We start from the raw sequence: 20,684 nt of genomic DNA, 5'->3' as shown, positions 1-20,684 counted from the left end.
GAAGAAAACGACAATTTCATGGGGTTGCTGGCACGGTGACATCATGCAATGGATTATGGAAGCACAACACAAAAGTTCCTGCCATGCATGAGGTGAGGAGTCTGGGAAAGCTTCAGAAGATGAGCCCCTGTCTTCAAACTTTCCTACCTGTTGTTCTCACACCTGGAACACAAATACCACCGCCCTTAGGAAACACAGGCTCTACAAGGGCAGGGATCACATCTGTGATTCTCCAGAACCTAACATAGTGCCTCCCAAACAGGCGTTTAATTAATTTTTGTGAAGCATTGAATGAGGCAATGCCTAACCTTTGTCTTAAAGGGTAAGGAGAAGTTAGCCAAATGAAGGAAGAAAAGCATTCCAGTTAGCAGGGAACAGAAAGAACAAAGTCATGGAGTAAGAAATGGCCTATTGAGCTTGAGAAATCTCATTTGATTCTGAATTGTGTGACTATGAAATGACAAGTGTTAACAGAAAAAAGCTTGAGATGTAGATGGCCCTAGGTATGAAGGGAAGAGAATAGATAAAACCGGTAGGATTTAATAATTGATAAACACAGGATAAAGAGAGAGAGGTGAGTCAAGAATGACTGCTAGGCCATCTCTTGGTGAGTAGATGGATGGGCCTGCCACCAATTCAGACAGGAAATAAAGGGAGAGCTGTGAGATTGGGGTTGGGGGTTGGGGGAGTGTGAAGGTAAGGGCTCCATTTTGCACAGTATGAGAATGCCAAGCACTGTGAACAGCACTGCCTATGGGACACGAATAGAGCTATCTAGCAAGAAGATGGAGCGGTAAGCTTTGGTTTAGAGAGACATGTGGGGAGAAATATAGATTTGGGTTCCATCAGCATAAAGTGAAACCCTAGGAGTGGGAAGAATGAGAAAAGCAATGATAGGCTGGAATCCGCACCAGCAAGCTCACTAGAAAAACCCCCTGTATTTTTTTGGCATGTACAGTGAAGGCAGGGTCTGTTTGACCCTCATACTCATCTTCCATCTTACACTTGGAAATGGGCACTAACAGGGCCAGGATTAGGGTGCCTCAGGCACAAAATACAAGGGGGCACCAAAAAATTCAGTAATTAAGATGTTAGATTTTTAATGCAATATTTTTAAAAAATCAAAATTAATACATAAAGGTCTGTCATAAACCAAAGATCAAGTTTTTAAGTATAAAGACAAGATCCATCAGTTTATAATAGAGGTAGCCAGTCTAGCCCAGCATTGACTCTAGCTAGTGACAGCATACAGATAAGGTTTCAACTTTAATTTACCACTTAATATTCCATCCCTGTTTGTCATTGTTTAGGACTCATTAAGATTAATGCTTCTAACAAATCCCAAGGAATTCCCTAGATGGAAAGCTATCTTTTATGACAAAGTACAGGTTTTCTTGGCACAGTAATATACAGGGCATGAATGGTCTGGCTTATTCTTCCGGTACATGTTCCATTTCCCACTATTCTACACTTATAGTAATGCCGTCATCTCTTGCTTGTTTTTTGCCACACCTGCTGAGACATGCTCCAGGAGCCCAGGCCTCTCAGAAGCCACAGATGGGATGTTGCTCATGCTCAGTTCCCGACAATATGCCTAGCACTGTGAATGGTAGTAAGAACCCTTGGCATTGCTCAGAAAAGTGTATTTTCAGACTCAGGGCACAGTGTGACATTGCTGATGATATGGGACATAATGTATTTGGCTGCAGGGAGAACGACAGCTTCTGTCTTAAGTGCTTTTTATCAACAGATCAGGACAAAGGTTCAAAGTGAAAACAATGACCAGCCTTCCACTGAAAAACCCAAGTCTTATCATAGCACACAAGCATCAAGTTGACTAGAGTGACATGAAGCAAGAGGGTGACAAATTTTCAGTATCTGCCTCTCTGCCATGCCCTGATCTATATTAATTTTTATAACACAAGTAAGCCGAATGTGTTAGAAATGTTATAGCCCCAAATTAGATTATCAAGATTATGTAGGGGAGAGCTTTGAAGGCTACCAACTATAAATCTAAAACTGCACTCCCTGCCTTTTTCCTCCTATTCTCTAAACGCTTTGAACTTCTGCAAAAATCAGGCTGGGTCTTTGTATAATTATCTGTAACCGATAGTGGTTTAACTTCCCAGGAGCTGCTGTGAAGTCTAAGATTCGATGACTGCTTCAAGGGTTAGTTTTTACTTCTTGGAAAAAGGAATTCACCATGGCTTTTGTCTCTGGATCTTTCCAACCTCACAAACCGAAGCGTTTGTACTTCACTAATTCTTGCCTTTGACGAGCTATAGCTATAGCCACTTTTTTTTTTTTTTTTTTTTTTTAGGATTAGTTACATTATAAAGAAAACCATATACCCCTTGTCTGTTGTTTTCTCATTGCTAGGATTAGCGTGTGCACAGCTTAGGATAAGGGCATTTCTGTTGCATCACTGTGTGCTAAGCATCATTTTTGAATACATGCCAGACCCACAGACCACAAAGTGTGTCAGAGTTCAACAGAAAGCTCTTGGTTGGTATAAAATATCTGAAAAAGACTTTCATAAAAAGATGTGCTGGGTAGAAGAGTACACTGCTTGAAAGAATGTCTGATTTGACCATCTTTCCCCTAAAAATATGTTTTTAACACAGCTATTTTATGTGATTCTCAACTACAGTTTAAAAAAAAATAGAGTGGCTTCAACAGGGTGCATCTCAAAGTGATTACAGATTAAAAAAGTCCTGTCATATCCTGGAAATTATCTCTGACGGTTTAGGGCAAAAGAAAAGGTTGTTGTTTGTAATTAAGTCTGATTATTTCATTTAGATGGATACGCTGGAACCATTCGGGGATGAATTCAGCGGAATGGCCAGATGCCCATATGATGCCAAACATGCCAACGTTGCACTGTTTGCAGGTAAGCGACCTGATTGCATTTGCTCCTCGTTGCATTTGCTTTTGCTTGTTTCATCCTGTCACTGAGAATCTGCTCTAGAGCATTCATGGAGTCACAGTTATGCTTTGATTCTCTGGTGAATAGTGTAATTAAGAATGCCTTTCCATTTGCAATTAGTATGAAAACTGTACTTTTGCTTCTCAAACGAAGTCTTTGCTACACTTACCCATGTGTTTGTGCCCTCAGGAAAGGATAATGGCATAGCGCTGAACATGTGATGAATCAGTTAAGGAATGTTCGGGCTCAAATAATAGAAAATCCCACCTCAAACCACCAATGTAAAAAAAAAAAAAAAATTTAAAATCCCCTACTGATGTGCATTTATTGTTTAAGGTAGGATGGACTTTGGGTTGGCTAGATTCAACAACTCAACAGTGTCATCCGGGAGGCAGCTCCTTTTCATTCCCATGCTCTACATCGACCTCATGATGAGACTGGTGGTTCTCACAGTCAGAGGATGGCTGCCAGCCCCAATTAGGGCTACATGTCTTCTTGTCCACATATAGAAAAGAAAGGGAAAGAAACAAAAGGAAGCTTCTGGAAGTTCTCTCAGAGCAATGAGGCCACATACCCACAAGCTTCCAAGAAACATCTTCTCAAATATCATTGATCTGATTAGGTTACATGCCCATCTCTTACTGAAAGACCATGGTGGCTGAGGGGAGGGTGCTAATTGCTTAGGCTGACCTCTACTCCCCAACACTACCCCTTCTTTCCACTGCAAAAGATATAAATAGCAAACAGACCATTATTTTCAGATTTAGTGGGATTTTTGTGTATGAGTCTGTGTGCTTTAATTAGAAATTTATTTAGGAATTCATTACCAGCTGTGTATGTGGAGGTGGGTGTAAGAGAAGTGTTGGTATAATAGTGATTGTTATAGCTTGTAATAAAGCAGTTAGCTATAATTTCCATCACAACAGCTAAAAACTGGCACATACTAGCTGGATGAGGGACCCTAGGGCTCTGATTATGAAACAAGATTAGTTCCTGGCTTCCTGAACCTCTCCCTCAGTGTTATCCATTTGTGGACCTGAATCTGCAGTGATAGATTGTCAGGTTAAGAAGGGCAGGTTCCTTGGGTTCTTCCCCCTAAATGAGAGCACAGTATTACTGAGAAGCAGTTCTGTCAAGAATACAAAGTCTTGTAGACCTATTTGTAAGGTATGAGCAAGGCTCGTGGAGACAGTACTTGAGCATATTCCCAAGTGCATGACTACTGCTGGATGTTCTCACTGACACTTGGAACCTGCATTAGTTGGGACCTTGGAGAATGTGGGCTGCAGGGGAGAATTTAAATTTAACTGTAGGGCCAGGAGTGGTAGCTCACGCCTGTAAGCCCAACACTGTAGGAGGCCAAGGCGGGAAGATTGCTTGAGCCCAGGAGTTCAATACCAGCTGGCAACATAGTGAGACCCCATTTCTACAAAAAAGAAAATAATTAGATGGGCATGGAGACCAAGAGGTTGAGGTTGCAGTGAGCTGTGATTGCACCACTGCACTCCAGCGTGGGTGACAGAGGGAGATCCTGTCTCAATAAAATAAAATAAAAACATAATTTAAATGTAAACTAAAAAGAGGACTTATTGTAGCCTAAGGTAGAAAAGGTAGAATAGGCAGAGAACTTACAATGGCCACCAAGTTTTTAGGAGCTATACAGAGCAAGCCTCATGAGTTAATACTATAACTGTCTCCACCCCCAGTGTTATATCTACATAGATTTTCATTTAAGTGTTGGAAATCTCATAAAAGCTCAGCCCTTAATAATAGGAGATCCTCATTGCAAATGAATGGTATCATATTACTAAGAGTGGCAGAGGCTGGGCGCAGAGGCTCACGCCTGTAATCTCAGCATTTTGGGAGGCCAAGGCGCACAGATCACCTGAGGTCTGGAGTTCAAGACCTGGCTGACCAAGTAAAAATACTAAAAAGACCAGCCTGTCTCTACTAAAAATACAAAATTAGCCAGGTGTGGTGGCGCATGTCCGTAATCCCAGCTACTCAGGAGGCTGAGGCAGGAGAATCACTTGAACCCGGGAGGCAGAGGTCGCGGTGAGCCAAGATTGTGCCTGCCATTACACTCCACCCTGAGCAACAAGAGTGAAACTCAATCTCAAAAAAAAACAGTGGCAGGAAAGTATTCTGTTCTACAAGTAAATGTTCTGGTGAGATACCCAGTTTTAAAAGAATGTAAAACAAAAAGAGTTTTGGAAAGTAGTTAGGAGGAATAGTCATCACCACTACCTACATCCTCCTCTTCCTTCCCCCACTACCCAGGTATATCTGTATGGCTTGGGGCTATAGGAATATAGAACACATATTCTATAGTCTTAAATACATAAATAATGTCTTTATGACCTGGGGCTCAAAATCCATAAGAAAAGTTATGATTCATAGATATTTTTTGGGCCAACTTAAAGGTTTGCTCTCTGTAGTTTAAATCTACCAAAATAGTCAAAACTTATTGATATATAGCTGTTAATATTGCAGATATTAAGACATCTCTAAATTGAACCTGGACAAATTTTAATTATTTTAAGACCAAAGACAACATCAAGATCTTTAAGTATATTTGGATATGAGTTTTTTTAAAACAAACAAACAAAACAATAAACCATTATGTTTACGCTACATATAAAAGAGCTTGAACGGTAGTATGTTGTATGCAAGTCACTTTGACATACAACTGAGGAATATATGTAATCCACTAAAAGTGAATCACGGAAGTAATTTTTTTATTTTGAATATAATTCTTGTTTCCATGTAATCAACATAGATTTTGCTATTCTAGAACACCCCTTTTGATTATTTGTTGGCAGAGTGTTTGCTAAGCCAGGAAGGAACCAAAAGGTCTAGAGACTCAGTCTGCTTTATTGTCGTATGCCTGGGATCTACCCTCAATCATATCTCCCCCAAAGCATGAATTATTAAAGAAAGACCTGTTTGAACTCAGTGTCACCCCTTCCCCTTTCTTCTTTGCTTTAGCATGTTGTGTTTCAGAATGTTTTTAGTTTGTGACTTTGGAGATACCGAAGCAAATACCTGTTATTGAAACCAGATTGCAAGGGTTTAATGAACTGTCAAGCCTGAGGTCAAGAGGAGCTGTGACTCTCAGGACAGTAGCAATTTAGTCAGCCCTTTTTTGCTTATGAACCCTCTCTCTTCAACTCCTCTCACCTGATCAGGCTGAGGACTTCTTTACTTATGCATGTGCCTAAAATTTCTGGGGACACAATCAGCATCTATGTTTCCCTGGGCTCTCACCTAATCCAGTTTACCATGGTGTGGTGGCAGTAGTAGTGTCCAAGGATCCTTGGCCTTGACATTTCAGTTAAGGTCCAGCTAATCAAGTGAAACAAACCTCTTTCATTTACCCTGTTCCCTGAGCTGCTGCTGCTGCTGCCGGTTAAAAAAAATTGCCATGCAATTTTAAAATGAAAAATGTTGCATCTCTCATGATCCCAATGTAAAATGCTTAGGAATGTGGGCCAAGAGTTTTCCCAGCGACTGTTGGATTTTTCCCAGTTGTCCTATTTCATTTGCCTGATGTTGGAAAGCAATCTAGGGGATGTCTTTATTATTCCTCCACCCCCACTGACTTCCTCCCACCCTGTTCACCTTTTTTCTTTTTCTTCTAAGATGGAAAACTATACTCAGCCACAGTGACTGACTTCCTTGCCATTGACGCAGTCATTTACCGGAGTCTTGGAGAAAGCCCTACCCTGCGGACTGTCAAGCACGATTCAAAATGGTTGAAAGGTGAACAAACAATTAAAAGAAGGAGGGTCGGAGGGGAGGGGAATACATATCTTGTGGGAGATTTAGAGTCTGGAGGGACCAGACTGTATCTTCATTTGAGTAATGGCTTCTGACAGACAGAAACATGTAAATTGCATCTTTGGCTTCAACTGATTTATTTACCTCTCTTTTTTCCTTCCCCTGAGTTTCTGGAGTATTAACAAAACTACCAATGCCACAACAATAGAATACATTACATTCATCTTTTCTTGCTTCAAGCTCTCATTTCTGAGTTCTGCATGAAAAGAACTGAACAATGCATTCATGGAAGGGGACAGGGGCTTGGAGGTGGTGGGGAAGAGGAGAAAAGCTATTCACAGCCTTGTATGAGTCAGGGTGATGAGGCAGTGTATACAAAATCTTCTCTGTAAAAGGGGCATTCCATTGTGGAAAATAAAATTACAGAGATATGCAAAATTCCATAATTCTTCATTGTGGATTGCAAAGCTTCTGAAAGATACAATGTGTAAGTGTGAATGCCTTGTGAAATCACCAGCACTTGCATGTGTGAAGTCATTAGAAATGGTTAGTGTTAACCAAATGTCTAATGGTCCTACACTTTTAATTAATAACATGTCTTTGGCTACACTTGATTGAAATCCTGTTAACTCTGTGTGACATGTTTCCAATTAAAGTGCCTGTTTGTCTACAGAACCATACTTTGTTCAGGCCGTGGATTACGGAGATTATATCTACTTCTTCTTCAGGGAAATAGCAGTGGAGTATAACACCATGGGAAAGGTAAGAAGGGATGCTGTCCCTGGCTCACTTTGTAACATTTTCAGAAACCCACACCTTTGGACAAATGTTGTTATAAATGAGAACCATAAATCTAATAACAGAGTGCAGTCTGGAGGCCCTATCTGCTTTTTCAGAACAGTAATGAACCACAGGAAATTTCTTAAGTATTTCTATTGAAAATTTATGTTTGGTTGGTTTCATGCTGAGATTCAAGTATCTTTTTTTTTCTTTTTGAGATGGAGTCTTGCTCAGTTGCCCAGGCTGGAGTGCAGTGGTACAATCTCAGCTCACTGCAACCTCTGCCTCCCGGGTTCAAGTGATTCTCCTGCCTCAGCCTCCCAAGTAGCTGGGATTACAGGCATGCGCCACCATGCCTGGCTAATTTTTTTATTTTTAGTAGATACAGGGTTTCACCATGATGGCAGGGTGGTCTCGAACTCCTGACCTCAAGTAATTCACCTGCTTCAGCCTCCCAAAATGCTGGGATTACAGGCATGAGCCTCCGCACCTGGCCTGAGATTCAAGTGTCTTAGATGTGGTTTCCAGGTATACTCAACAGTTTTGTTTTTTTTTTTCTTAATTGAGTTGCTCCACAGAGACTGTAACTATCCAGTATCTTTAATCAAATTGAGTCTTGATGTTTTTCTTTATTGCAAAAAGCAACATACAACACTTAGGGGATGTCCATTAGGGGATGTCCATTTTAGTTCTTTTTACCAGAGAGTGGATCAAGGTCCCTACGTTGGAGGGTAACATAGAATGCCAGGGTGGCTTGCACAGATTCAGGGCCCAGAGGCAGCTAGTGAGGATGGCAGAGATGGTGCATACAAAGTGTGCTTTTGTTTGAGGAAATAAAAAGCTAAGCGGTCTGTATGGAAATGAGTTTATGTGGCTGGGAGCTGATTCCCTGAAGGATTTATGGCTCTGTATTAAATGCCACAGCCTTATCTTTTAAAACATGCTGCTCTAATGCTGAGTTTTCCTCTTTTTTTCTTTTCTTTCTTTTTTTTTTTTGCTACTGATTTTAGAAACAGTATTAAATTAAGCACCTTGTTATTTTGTTTCTGTTTTCAAGGAATGCAGATTCTACTAAGATCTCCTTGCAAAATGAATGCATTTCATTTTCCCTATGTGTTTTTCCTCTGCAGGTAGTTTTCCCAAGAGTGGCTCAGGTTTGTAAGAATGATATGGGAGGATCTCAAAGAGTCCTGGAGAAACAGTGGACATCGTTCCTGAAGGCGCGCCTGAACTGCTCAGTTCCCGGAGACTCTCATTTTTATTTCAACATTCTCCAGGCAGTTACAGATGTGATTCGTATCAACGGGCGTGATGTTGTCCTGGCAACCTTTTCTACACCTTATAACAGGTATTCATGCCCTAGCTGTGTTGACCTCATCAATTCTTCCTGGCTTCCTTCTCCCAGGGGGTTCTCTTCTAATAAATAATATTTGCAACTGACTGAAAATTGCATTCATTGTGTGTAGCTAAGAAGCACTTAACACTTAGTTTTCATCGACAAATTAATAGTAGTTTAGAAGCACTATTAAGTTAGGTTTTAGGGGAAGTAATTAGATAAATTATAACAATATCTTCTATTTATATAAGCCTGGTATATAAACACTTTTTATGTGTTATTTATAAATCCTTCTAGTAATCCTAGAAACTAGATAATATTGTCCTCTTTTTCCACTTAAGGAAACTGAGCTCGACATATTATACTACCTGGTCCAAGTAGTCAGTAGATGGAAGAGGCAGTCTGGAACTCAAGAATGTTCCTCCTGTCTCTTCTAGGTCATCCAATAATTTGCAGTGTTTGACTTTTAATATTCTCATGACTGGATCAGTACCTTTTGAAGTTAAAACATTGGAAATGTATTAAAATGCTACAGGGTAAAATCTAGGATTCAAGATAAAGGACTTTGGTTATTATCCTGTCCAACAAAGTCACCCTTGGGCAAGCTCACTCAACAAGTTGGGCCACAACCCAGACCCCAACCACAGCACCAGAATCTGACTCTGGAAGGCTCTCGTGAGAATTTATAAATCATCAAACATTGTACCTACAAATTATGAGTGTCGGCCTAGTCACACCTATTTTTGTATTTAGTTAAAACTAAGACTTTGAGCAACTAAATGAGGCACTAGTAATCGTTCCTAGAGCAGTGAAAATGTGTACAGAACAGAAGGAAGACAAGCATTAGTGTTTTTTCTTAGTACTCAGCTCTCTGTTAAGCCAACAAGATTTCAGAGTCCTAGTACTGTTGTGTGAAAATGATCCTAACTGTGTGCATGGTCGTGAAATCTAAATTCATGCACTGTGTTCTCATTTCTGTGCAGAATTTTGGGTGTTCTGTATTGAGTATCTTCCTCTAGTAATACTCTGATTTGCTTTGAATTAAACTTTTTACAAAGACTTTCAAAAACTTGACGAGTGCCTAAATGACAGGCACAAAAATGATAAAACTAAAGGATAACATCTAGAAAGAAATGCTTAAGAACAGAGCAAATTTCATGAAGGATGAAATCATGTTCCTCAATTATACAGCAGATGAGAGTGAAGCTCCCCACTGAAAATAATACGAAAATATGAACCCATATTGCACCAAGAAGTGTTCAGTTAGATTTAAGCAAGCTTTAAACATCTGTAGGGATTTTTAGACTTGCGGATAAAAACGATATTTAAAAATTCAGGCTTTTATTGCTCATACATCAGAACCTATCTCTCTAGGATTTTGAAAAAGTGTACTGTCTTGGCACATGGAAATGCAGGGGCTAGTGGAATCTAAGACCTGTTCTAATTTTCGTTTCTGTTTTGTTTTGTTTGTTTTGCCTTGTTTTTTAAGGATGTGGGGTACTTTGTGATTACAATATAGTAGTAAGCTCTTAGATATTATAGATAACTCTATTTACAGTATTTTCTTAAATGGCCCCTAAGAAATATCCATGCTTAATGCATGCTTATGCAGTCTCAGAAATCATATTTGTTTGGTAATCTAATACCCACCTAAAAATATACATACCCATTGTCATCTATAAATTATAGTCCCTCTGTTTTCACTTTCTCTGGTTTCATCCTCTCTACTTCGTGCCTTACACATGCAAACTTGGTCATGTCAAATCGTTTCAAATCCATTATTTGCCCTGAGGATAAAGCCCTTGCTGTTTGGCATGACACACAAGCCCCCAAATGGTCTGGCCCCATTTCCTTCTCTAGTTCATCCCCTCCCAGCCTCCGCCATGCAGCCTGTGCCATGGGCTGATCGGAGCAAAGATCTGCTCCTTGAATGTGCCATGCTTTGCTCATTCATTGCTTTCTGCGAGATCTGCCCACCTCACCAACATCTGCCCACTAAAACCCTGTGGATGCTTGAAATGTCAGCTAGTCACCTCCTATGGGATCTTGTGCATACTTCTTTTATACTCTGCTCTTACCAGATTGTCCTGAAGATGTTGTTGTTGTGATTTTTGTTATTATTATTATTTTTTTTTCCTGAGATGGAATTTCGCTCTGTCACCCAGGCTGGAGTGCAATGAGCCATCTCTGCTCGCTACAACCTCCGCCTCCCGTGTTCAAGCAATTCTCCTTATTTTTGTCATTATTCTTATACTTGCCTCCACACTGAACTGTGTGCCAGCTGAGGGCAAGACCCTATGTTGTTTGTGGAGCACTTACTGCCTTAAGTAGGGGTTCCATAAACATATGTTGAATGAACGGAAGATGGGAAGGAATGAAGGAAAATTGAAAGGAAAGAAAGGAAGGAAGGAGAGAGAAATGTAAGGGAGGAAGAAGAAAGGATTTCACAACTGATTCTAACCTCAGGAAGACTATGAAACCCTAGGATATCTTTAGTTATTATGAGGTGCATCAGAAAATACTTCAAATAGTATTTATCCTATTTTTCTTAATATATAAGGCAAATACTATATGTAAATGTGTTACTTTCAGAAAAGGAATATGTGACGAGAGTCTTACGAAATGAAGTAAGTAATGCAGCGGTTCTGAAATTCCAAAACAAATGAGAATCACTGTCTTTTTTTTTTTTTTTTTCATGAGACAGAGTCTCACTCGGTTGCCCAGGCTGGAGTGCAGTGTCTCAGTCTCGGCTCACTGCAACCTCCGCTTCCCAGGTTCAAGGAATTCTCCTGCTTCAACCTCCTGAGTAGGTGGGATTACAGGTGCCCACCACCACCCCTGGCTAATTTGTGTATTTTTAGTAGAGATGGGGTTTCACCATATCGGCCACTCTGGTCTTGAACTCGTGATCTCAAGTTATCCACCCACCTCAGCCTCCCAAAGTGCTGGAATTATAGGCGTGAGCCACTGCGCCCAGCCTATCACTGTCTTATACACTTAATTTTGTGACCAACATATGTACATGTATAAGTTTATATACATTTAAAATTTATTTTGCCACCTTATTTTAAATAAGCATTTTAAGCTTCTCCCTATTTCTTGCTTTATTTAAGCAATTATTATTAAGCAATTATTATTCAATAATTTTCTTATGAAATTAAAGATGGAATAAATTCTCCTAATCATTTATGAAGTTATTTTTATATCTGTTCAGCATTTGCAAAATTCAAGACAAAATCATTCTCTCTGGATGATATTCCCTGCCCTGGATGATGTTCCCAGACTGCCGGGCACCCATGTCTCTCGTCCTGGGCGCTCTGGCCATGTCATGACCCACTATCTCGAAGCCTGATTAAAACTCGTGGCAAGCTGGTGCCTGTAATTTATTTGATCAAAATCAAGGAGCAACTCTAGTCAAAAATAAATGTGGGTCCAAATGTAAACAGTGCACCCAGATGAATGAATAATTCATTCCTTCCCATCATTGATTAAAAAAAGAAGCCTAAGTCCTTCCAGGGGTGCCAGGCAAGGATATAATTATAGGTGGAGCGGATGGCCATTATTGTTATTTATCACTTTATAAAGTACTTTATTTGCAAAGTGATGGCATTTTAGAGATTTAAATTGTTTAGTCTTATGTAAGTAATCAGGAAGGTAAAAATTTAAATATAGAGAGAGTAACATAAAATGTGTGTGGGTTTCCCCACAAACACATTCGCACACCCTAAGTTCTTGGCTCGTAAAACCAAATCCAAAGAAGCAATATGTGGACAATGGGAGAGCATTTTTGTTTCAAATTTTCACCAATATTAGTGATACAGAACGCTCTCCAGAGAGGTCATTGACTGATAATTAGTATCAGGGAATTCATGAAACTCCTATCACTAGCTCAACAATTCTTCCTTTATAAATAAAATCAGTTCAAGAGCCAATGTAGACATGAAGGGTTTTTTTCCTCTCTGTGAGCTTGCTATAACTAGCCCATTCTTTAAGGCAATTAATGCAAATTCGATTGAGAGAAATATTTTCTTTGTGTAATAAGATCCCTTATATTTATAGTGTCCAAGGCACAAACTTTAAATTTCATTTGCTGTACTAGGAAAGTTTCTCTGGAGTATGTTCCAAACCACATGCATAACCATTGCATGAGTAACACTTGATGTGAAATGTCATGTTGTAGCATCCCTGGGTCTGCAGTCTGTGCCTATGACATGCTTGACATTGCCAGTGTTTTTACTGGGAGATTCAAGGAACAGAAGTCTCCTGATTCCACCTGGACACCAGTTCCTGATGAACGAGTTCCTAAGCCCAGGTATGTGCAAATATTCATATGTCTGTTTTAAACTTTAGAAATGGCAAAGCTTGCACCTCTGATAATGAACATCCTATGAACTGCACACCAGTGCCTTCCATGCCAGCCAAGCGGATTGCCTTCATCTCATTAACCAAAACCCAAAGTTACCTTCTCATATAGTCAAACCAATGTTCCTCTAGTCTTCTGCTTAACCTCCATATGTTATTTATCCAATGTAATACTACAATGGTGGAAACCACCTGAGACCTCACTGGCTTATAGTTGGGAAAACTGAGGCCCAGAGAGGTAAAGGGTATTGTACAAGTTCAATAGTGGGGGGCGGGGGGTGGTGATTTCTGCTGCTTCTTTATGCTTCCTTTCAATTTTACAGAGACTCATGTCTTTAAACCCAAATAAAATATGAAATATAAATAGTGTTTTCCGGATTTTGTGACGAAGCTGGATCAGAGCTGAGTCTAGGACTCTAGACCGAGGGTGAGGAGAATCCAGCAGGTACAGTGGACCATTAAGATGTCTCTGGTCTGCCAGGTTTTGGTCTGTTTTGGGTCCAAATACAGTGCAGTGTCCTCCTCCCCAAATCATGCCTTAGAATTGTTTTCATGGGATACTATGGTCCAGAGGCAACCCAGAGACCTCTCAGTCCTATGTAGTCTCTTCCTAAACAGGCTGACTCATCCTAACTGGGACAGAAGGGAAGTCCCCGCTAAGCCCTTTGCCTGCCTCTCTTCTGTGGCATACACTCACACCTCCATCACAGCATTTGCACTTCAAGTTCCATAGAAACAACTCATGGTGTCTGTCTTCCCCAGGAGTTGTGTGCCTCTGGAAGGAAGCCCAATGTCTTACTAATTTTTTTGTTTTTCAACTCTCTTCTGCAACCTCCAGTCCTCCCCACAACATACCTAGCCAAGTACACTTACATGAACTAAGTTAGATAATATAAACCACTTATACCCAGAGGAGAAACTCAGTGGCTCATCCATCTTCATTACCTGAATTATCTGGCATGTTGATACTCTGTTACTTATGGAGAACAGACTAGGTGTGAAAAGCACACCCCGGCAACCTCAGACAGATAGTCTTAAATCATTGCCTGGGATTGTTAACTACCTTCTAGATAAGCAGGAAGGGGAGTTAAGCCCGAGAGATCAGGTTTCAGAAAGTTCTTATGTAATACTGTCTCCTTGGTATGTAAAGATGGTGTCACTCAACCAATACCAGCACACATACTTTAAGTGATTTTCTACTAATGGGAGTGAGTTTAAACATCCTTCCACATGCCTGCCTCGTCCCTCTTGCAGCACTCAGGATGCTCTCATGGGGCTGGCTGGGTTAGTGCCTTGAGACAGTGTGGACATAGGAGTGGTTCATGCTGGTGTCGTGAGGGTCCAGTCTCCTCTCCTGCACCACCCAGGCAAACCAGGTGTCTGGACAAGATGGGCTTCAGTGTTTCCCTAATCTGATTTTGCTAGGATGACCCTTGACTCCTGAAACCATAGAATTTCTTGTAGAAGCAAATTTTTATGGTCGTCATTCAATGACAAGAAAATGACCTTTCAGGAAAGAATCTGATATAATTGTGTTTTCATACCTGCCAAAATCAAACAAAAATAAAAACAACAATAAGAAACAAAACCGAAATGTTCTCTCAGCGAGCCCCAGGTAATGAAACATGATTACATGGAGTCTTACTGGCACATACCCTGGTGAGTTTTGGAGAGTCTTTGCTTTCTACACTTGTGAAAACATCAACCTAATTCTCTCCCTCATGTAGAGTGAATGCATGAGGAATCTCTAGCAGCCTTTTTGGATAAGTAAAACCATCCCCGAGATATGTGCAAACCACACTCACTCACTTGTTTCAAGCTCCATCACTGTTTACTGAGGTTTGTTTGTGCTTCTGGGAGGAAGCCAGCCTGCCCCCAGCTGAGGCTGAACTGTGCTGGCTGAGGCTCCTCTGAAATGAGGAGGCGGCTCAGAGGAAATCTCAGCATATTGTGCTTGGTGGCATTCTGCATTGTTCAACTTCCTCCTCTCAGGCTGCAGTGCGTTCTCCTCCATTCCAGATGCTTAGAGAAGCAGTTCATTCAAAGAATTTGCCATAAGGCACAAAAGAAGCTCCCTCCTTCCTCACCCTTTGTTTCATTTTAGGCCAGGTTGCTGTGCTGGCTCATCCTCCTTAGAAAGATATGCAACGTCCAATGAGTTCCCTGATGATACGCTGAACTTCATCAAGACGCACCCACTCATGGATGAGGCAGTGCCCTCCATCTTCAACAGGCCATGGTTCCTGAGAACAATGGTCAGGTGGGTGTCAAGCAAACCGTGTCCTGATGGATTTCCTCACTTCATCTCATGTCGGAGAACCAATCAGTGGATCATGCTTTGAAACGCCACAAACATCTTCTGCTATCCTGGGCATTCATTCAGCTGTGAAATGCTGGCCGATTGGTTGGATACCACTAACCCCCCATACACACATTCCCAGGGAGAAGAGTTCCAATATTTTCAGGCTAGTTGGACACATGCCAGCAATTAGAGGAAGGAAATACCTTTCCTTCTGGATTAGCCCATTGATCCAATCCGTGCAAAAATAGAGGAGCAGTGAAGGAGAACCAGTGAATGGATGTGGATACCTGATTGGTTGGAAATGATTACAAAACTTGCAGCAGATTCCACCTGAGCATGGCTCATGGATTGCTCACTGTCACACAGAGCACAGACACCACATTTGCCAGTGTGAAGGATTCACAGTTTAATATTCTTTTTCTGAACTGGTGGCCAACAGCGAAGGGACAGCCAATTAGAGATCTGTGATAGTATTAAAAAACTCTTCGTTGTATTTATTCAGAGCTTATTTCCAAACAGTTTAACAGGCTTTCCCAAGTACCATCCCACTGTGGTAGCCATCAAACAAAATGTTAATTAACTTTACCACTATTTTTATACTATGACTTTATTAAAACATATTAAAGCACTGTAATAGCTCTGGCACATAAAATGGAAACCATGGTATATAACTTGCATGAGGGTCTACATTTTCTGGTTCCAGCTATGGTGCTTAGGACAACTAGGTCCCCATGGAATGTCGAATGTCCAAGGGATTTCAGAGAAAGCAAATTGCTGGTAGGACTTATCCTAGGTACGCCCTTCACCTTTAGCTTTAAATGGATATTGTTTGGCTTGCAGGTCCTTACAGTTTTTAGTAGTGCCATTAGCACCCTACCTCCTCATCCTTCAGAACTCTCCCAGCCCTCTACATACAATTGGAAAGGTTTCCAATCAAACATTTTGCTGATGAAGGCTTTGTATCTCAGAGGAAGAGTATGGAGAAATGGCAGTCATTGCTTTTCAATGTTAAATTAAAGGTTAAATGAATTTCTTATTACTTCTTACCCTCGGTATAGGAGACATTAGTCTTGTTGTTCATGGAAGGGATTATTGCTAAGTGGTTTCAGGTGGTTTTGGCTATCTACTATGGTACTTGACCTGCAAACACACACACACACACACACACACACACACACACACACTCACACCTCCTTCCTCCCCTTTGGAGACACACTAATGCTCTGCGAATGGAAATAAAGGGCCAGAACCACTTGAGAACATTATTTATATGCATATATTTTTCTTGAGGTTATTACTAGAAAGCTATGTCACAGCTGTTTGAAGTGGAACAGGGAACACTTTAATGATAGACCAACAAAGGATAAAAAATGTGGTCCTGTCATTTTAGATACCGCCTTACCAAAATTGCAGTGGACACGGCTGCTGGGCCATATCAGAATCACACTGTGGTTTTTCTGGGATCAGAGAAGGGAATCATCTTGAAGTTTTTGGCCAGGATAGGAAATAGTGGTTTTCTAAATGACAGCCTTTTCCTGGAGGAGATGAGTGTTTACAACCCTGAAAAGTAAGTAGAATATTTGGTTCTTTCTTAGTAATTATTTGTTGTGCTATTATGGCCCCTTTCATTCAGGGAAAATCATGACTTAGGTACCTTTTATGCATTTTTAGATGACTTTTTAGTGCTGTTTGTAAAAATTTTTTAACACTAAAAAGCATTATTTTCTCCTTGCCAGTGTGTGTGTGTGTTTACGTGTGTGCATGAGCATAAGGATTTCTTTGTTTCACCGCCAGTTAGATCAGATTAAGAGATTGCCTTGTGGGCTGGGAAGTGGGATGTGAGGGTGGGGCCGAGAAAAAGAGAAGAGTCTATTAATGATCTTGTCTTGCCTGATGAAATTAGATGCAGCTATGATGGAGTCGAAGACAAAAGGATCATGGGCATGCAGCTGGACAGAGCAAGCAGCTCTCTGTATGTTGCATTCTCTACCTGTGTGATAAAGGTTCCCCTTGGCCGGTGTGAGCGACATGGGAAATGTAAAAAGTATGTATCTTGCCTCATTGACAATTAGAAAGTCCATGGTGGCTAGGAAACACTCCTAGGTAGTTCATGGTCATCCTCTTTCTGCAGAACCTGTATTGCCTCCAGAGACCCGTATTGTGGATGGATAAAGGAAGGTGGTGCCTGTACCCATTTATCACCCAACAGCAGGTAAGGAGCCTGAGGTGTGGGAGAGGGTAAAGTGGCTTCCAGCCAAGGTGTATTCTAGATGTAAGATTTGCTCTGCTCACACACACCACCACACAGCTTTCTGTGCAAACTCCAGCAACAGGACTGTCAGCCTTTCTCCTTCCCTTTCCCATTTCATAGAGCCTCACCACATCACATGTGGCAGATTTCCAATTGATTAATCATCCTCGGACTGATTAAAAACATAGAATGGAAACACAGTGGGCTTCGATGTATTCCCTGGAGAGAGAGACAAGAAGGTGCCTGCCTTGATCATCATGGTGGGAGAAAAGGAGCAATAGGATACCAATTAGATTAGCGAGTGGTTTGTCCAGCCACAGCAAAACTGGCTCTTGTAATTGACTGTGCAGGGCTGAGAAGAAATTGCAGAACATTTGTTAAGCAATGCAATTGTACTGCAGGCATGGTGTATACATCCAATAAACCTTTTCCTGCGCTGAAGAACAGTTGACCCTATTACTCGTTAGGCCGACAATCAATTCTTGGCAGTTCTCCAACAGATCAGCTAGTGAGGCCAGTCCACCATGCCTATGATTTTGGTGTTTAAAATTGTTACCCTGGCTTTAAATGCTTAGATGGCATTGGCTAAGAGGTTTCTTTTTATGCTTTTACTTTAGTGGATGTGAAATCCAAAATAAATTTGCGAAAGTATTCAATGTTTATCTTTGATGGGTTGTGGCAAGCTGTTTAGGAGGTTAGATAGCACAGATGTTCCTTCAACACAGACATTTCTTCAACCTCCTCAGATCCAAAGGGGGAACAGAACCATCTTTAAATCACTCGGAGCCTCCTTTCCTATTTCAGAATAGCTAAACAAACAGATCGAGGGCATATCTGATGACTACCACCTGCATAATTTGAGGACAAGTATTCTCATAAACAGAGCTGATGATAACTATAAAATCTGACCTGGAAATTTGACTAATGCAAAAGGTTGAGTCTCTGCATATTATTAGAACAGCTTTGCAAGTAGCATCATTGACATGCTATAATTTTAGAGCTTTGTACCTTTGCATGGGAACCCTCAAGGTAGAGGGGAAAGGATCACAAAGCGTGGTGAGGGGAGCTATGAGATGACCTATGTCCTTCCTATGTTCAACATGTGCCCGAAGAGTATAAGACTGATTTTTAAAAATTATTGTTAAGTCAATATAAGAACTCCAAAATAGTTTCCTTAAGGTTTGCATTCGTATTTCAATGATGCTGGCATTGCTGAAAACATGGGACGCTCCCATTGGAGAGTGGGCTGCAGGGCATGATGAATATTGGCTGACATTACCACTAGAAATCTTCATCTTTTGAGGGGTTTGATTTTTAATGTGGCAAAAAAGATTAGAAACCAAACATGGTGGATTATTAGATCAAGCTGTGACTTTCAAAATAGTTTTCCTATATGGCTCATAAATAAACTCTGAAAGCAGTTGCAAAATAAGAGTTTCAATTATATTATGGGAATATGTACAAAGTGCCCCCAAAGGAAGGTGACTCTGGTGTGCTTATTTTAAAAATCAAAATAGCTTTTATTAAAATTGGTTTTGTTAACGTCATGCTGCTTGTACAGCCCAATGGTGACTTGGAAGAAACATGAGCATGTCAAAGAGAATACTAGTAGTACTCCCAAGGACTGGGGCAGGGCTGGGAGTGAACAAATAGCCAAGTGGTCTCCACAAAGTGCACCACCGGCTCCTGTCCCCTCACTTGGACCTTTGAACACTTTATCGTGCAAGTTTTTGGCTAGATAAATGTCTAGGCAAAAAACTTTGCCTAGGAAGGCAAAGGTAGGAGTGAAAAAGAGAATAGAGCAAAAAAGATTTTTCTTTTTAATTATAGACTTCTATATTGTTTCTATGAGGAGTGTATTTTAACATCTAAACTTCTTAAATGTTTAAGAAATGCTCAGAGAATTAGAGTAAAGAAGGATATAAATAATCTGCAAGCTAATTATCTCCCTGAACAGTATCTGAATTCACTGCTTAAACCATGGCTTGTCTTTGGAGAGTCACCTAAGACTCGTTTCGATAAACTTCAGAGATAAATTTTAAAGCTGTTATGTATTTCTTTTTTGCGCCTGCCACTCAATTTGTCAAACTGTGTTACTGTCTTTAGTGAAACTTAAGACTCATTTCTGAAGACTCACGTTATTGTATTCGTTTCTGTCTCTCTTTCCCTTCCTTTTTTAAAAGACTGACTTTTGAGCAGGACATAGAGCGTGGCAATACAGATGGTCTGGGGGACTGTCACAGTAAGTACAGTCTTTTATCCATTTTTATCTTTCAGCAAAGATGCTTTCAGTGAACGGCCTAGAAACATCAGCTCACATGTGGAACTGAGTGCAGCTGACACTAAAGCATGCGTAAATGACAGAAATCATCTTCTAAATATCAAATAAAGAAAGCAGTGTGTTCTAAAGCCAGTGTGGTCAATGTTGTCACTATAAATGCTGGCACCTATTTCATTAATTCTAATGCAGGGGAAAAAATTCACTCTAGAGGATATTAATTGTAGCAAAGCAGTAAGTTAAATCAGCATTTCCATTACAAAATGACAGTTTTGCTGTTTTTAAAAACGTGCTTTTATACTGTCATTTTCAGGCAAATAATAAAAAGATTGATCATTGTACTCTAGCTTTTTGACTGAGTGGGCCTGTTTTATTCTTGAACATATCAACTAACAAAAGCAATTATGTTTTTAAATTAGATTTGCGTCTATTACCATATGTGATAGGAAAAAAATTTCAGAAATAACCCACAAGTACAAGGCAATTCAAAATAATCTTTTTATAGGAATTGGCCTACTATGTAAATCTCAGAGTTTGTTATTAAATGGTAACATTTTAGTTAGAACTTTACCTAAAGGATCTGGCTCAAATTTCTGCCCAGTTGTCATGTGACCCGATTAATATCAATATTCTGAAAATGCTTTATTAATGCTAATTTAAAGAATAATA

General features: G+C 40.4%; 1 protein-coding gene across 3 annotated transcripts in view; it reads left to right on the top strand.

Annotated features, from left to right (window-relative positions):
* Nucleotides 1–20,684, top strand: part of SEMA6A (semaphorin 6A) — a 132,621-nt gene that overhangs the window by 80,698 nt on the left and 31,239 nt on the right. For all 3 annotated transcript variants that reach the window (XM_003259863.3, XM_012505518.2, XM_030818064.1), the window contains exons 7-16: nt 2,800–2,890; nt 6,569–6,688; nt 7,380–7,468; nt 8,617–8,834; nt 13,003–13,134; nt 15,289–15,444; nt 16,877–17,053; nt 17,390–17,530; nt 17,618–17,698; nt 19,921–19,979. In XM_003259863.3, the coding sequence (XP_003259911.1) occupies nt 2,800–2,890; nt 6,569–6,688; nt 7,380–7,468; nt 8,617–8,834; nt 13,003–13,134; nt 15,289–15,444; nt 16,877–17,053; nt 17,390–17,530; nt 17,618–17,698; nt 19,921–19,979 (1,264 nt within the window). The remainder of the gene's footprint in view (nt 1–2,799; nt 2,891–6,568; nt 6,689–7,379; nt 7,469–8,616; nt 8,835–13,002; nt 13,135–15,288; nt 15,445–16,876; nt 17,054–17,389; nt 17,531–17,617; nt 17,699–19,920; nt 19,980–20,684) is intronic.

This window comes from Nomascus leucogenys, chromosome 2 (assembly GCF_006542625.1).
Source record: "Nomascus leucogenys isolate Asia chromosome 2, Asia_NLE_v1, whole genome shotgun sequence".
Lineage (NCBI taxonomy): Eukaryota > Metazoa > Chordata > Mammalia > Primates > Hylobatidae > Nomascus > Nomascus leucogenys.
Note: the sequence above shows the minus strand (reverse complement) of the source record. Positions and strands in the feature narration are given on the sequence as shown.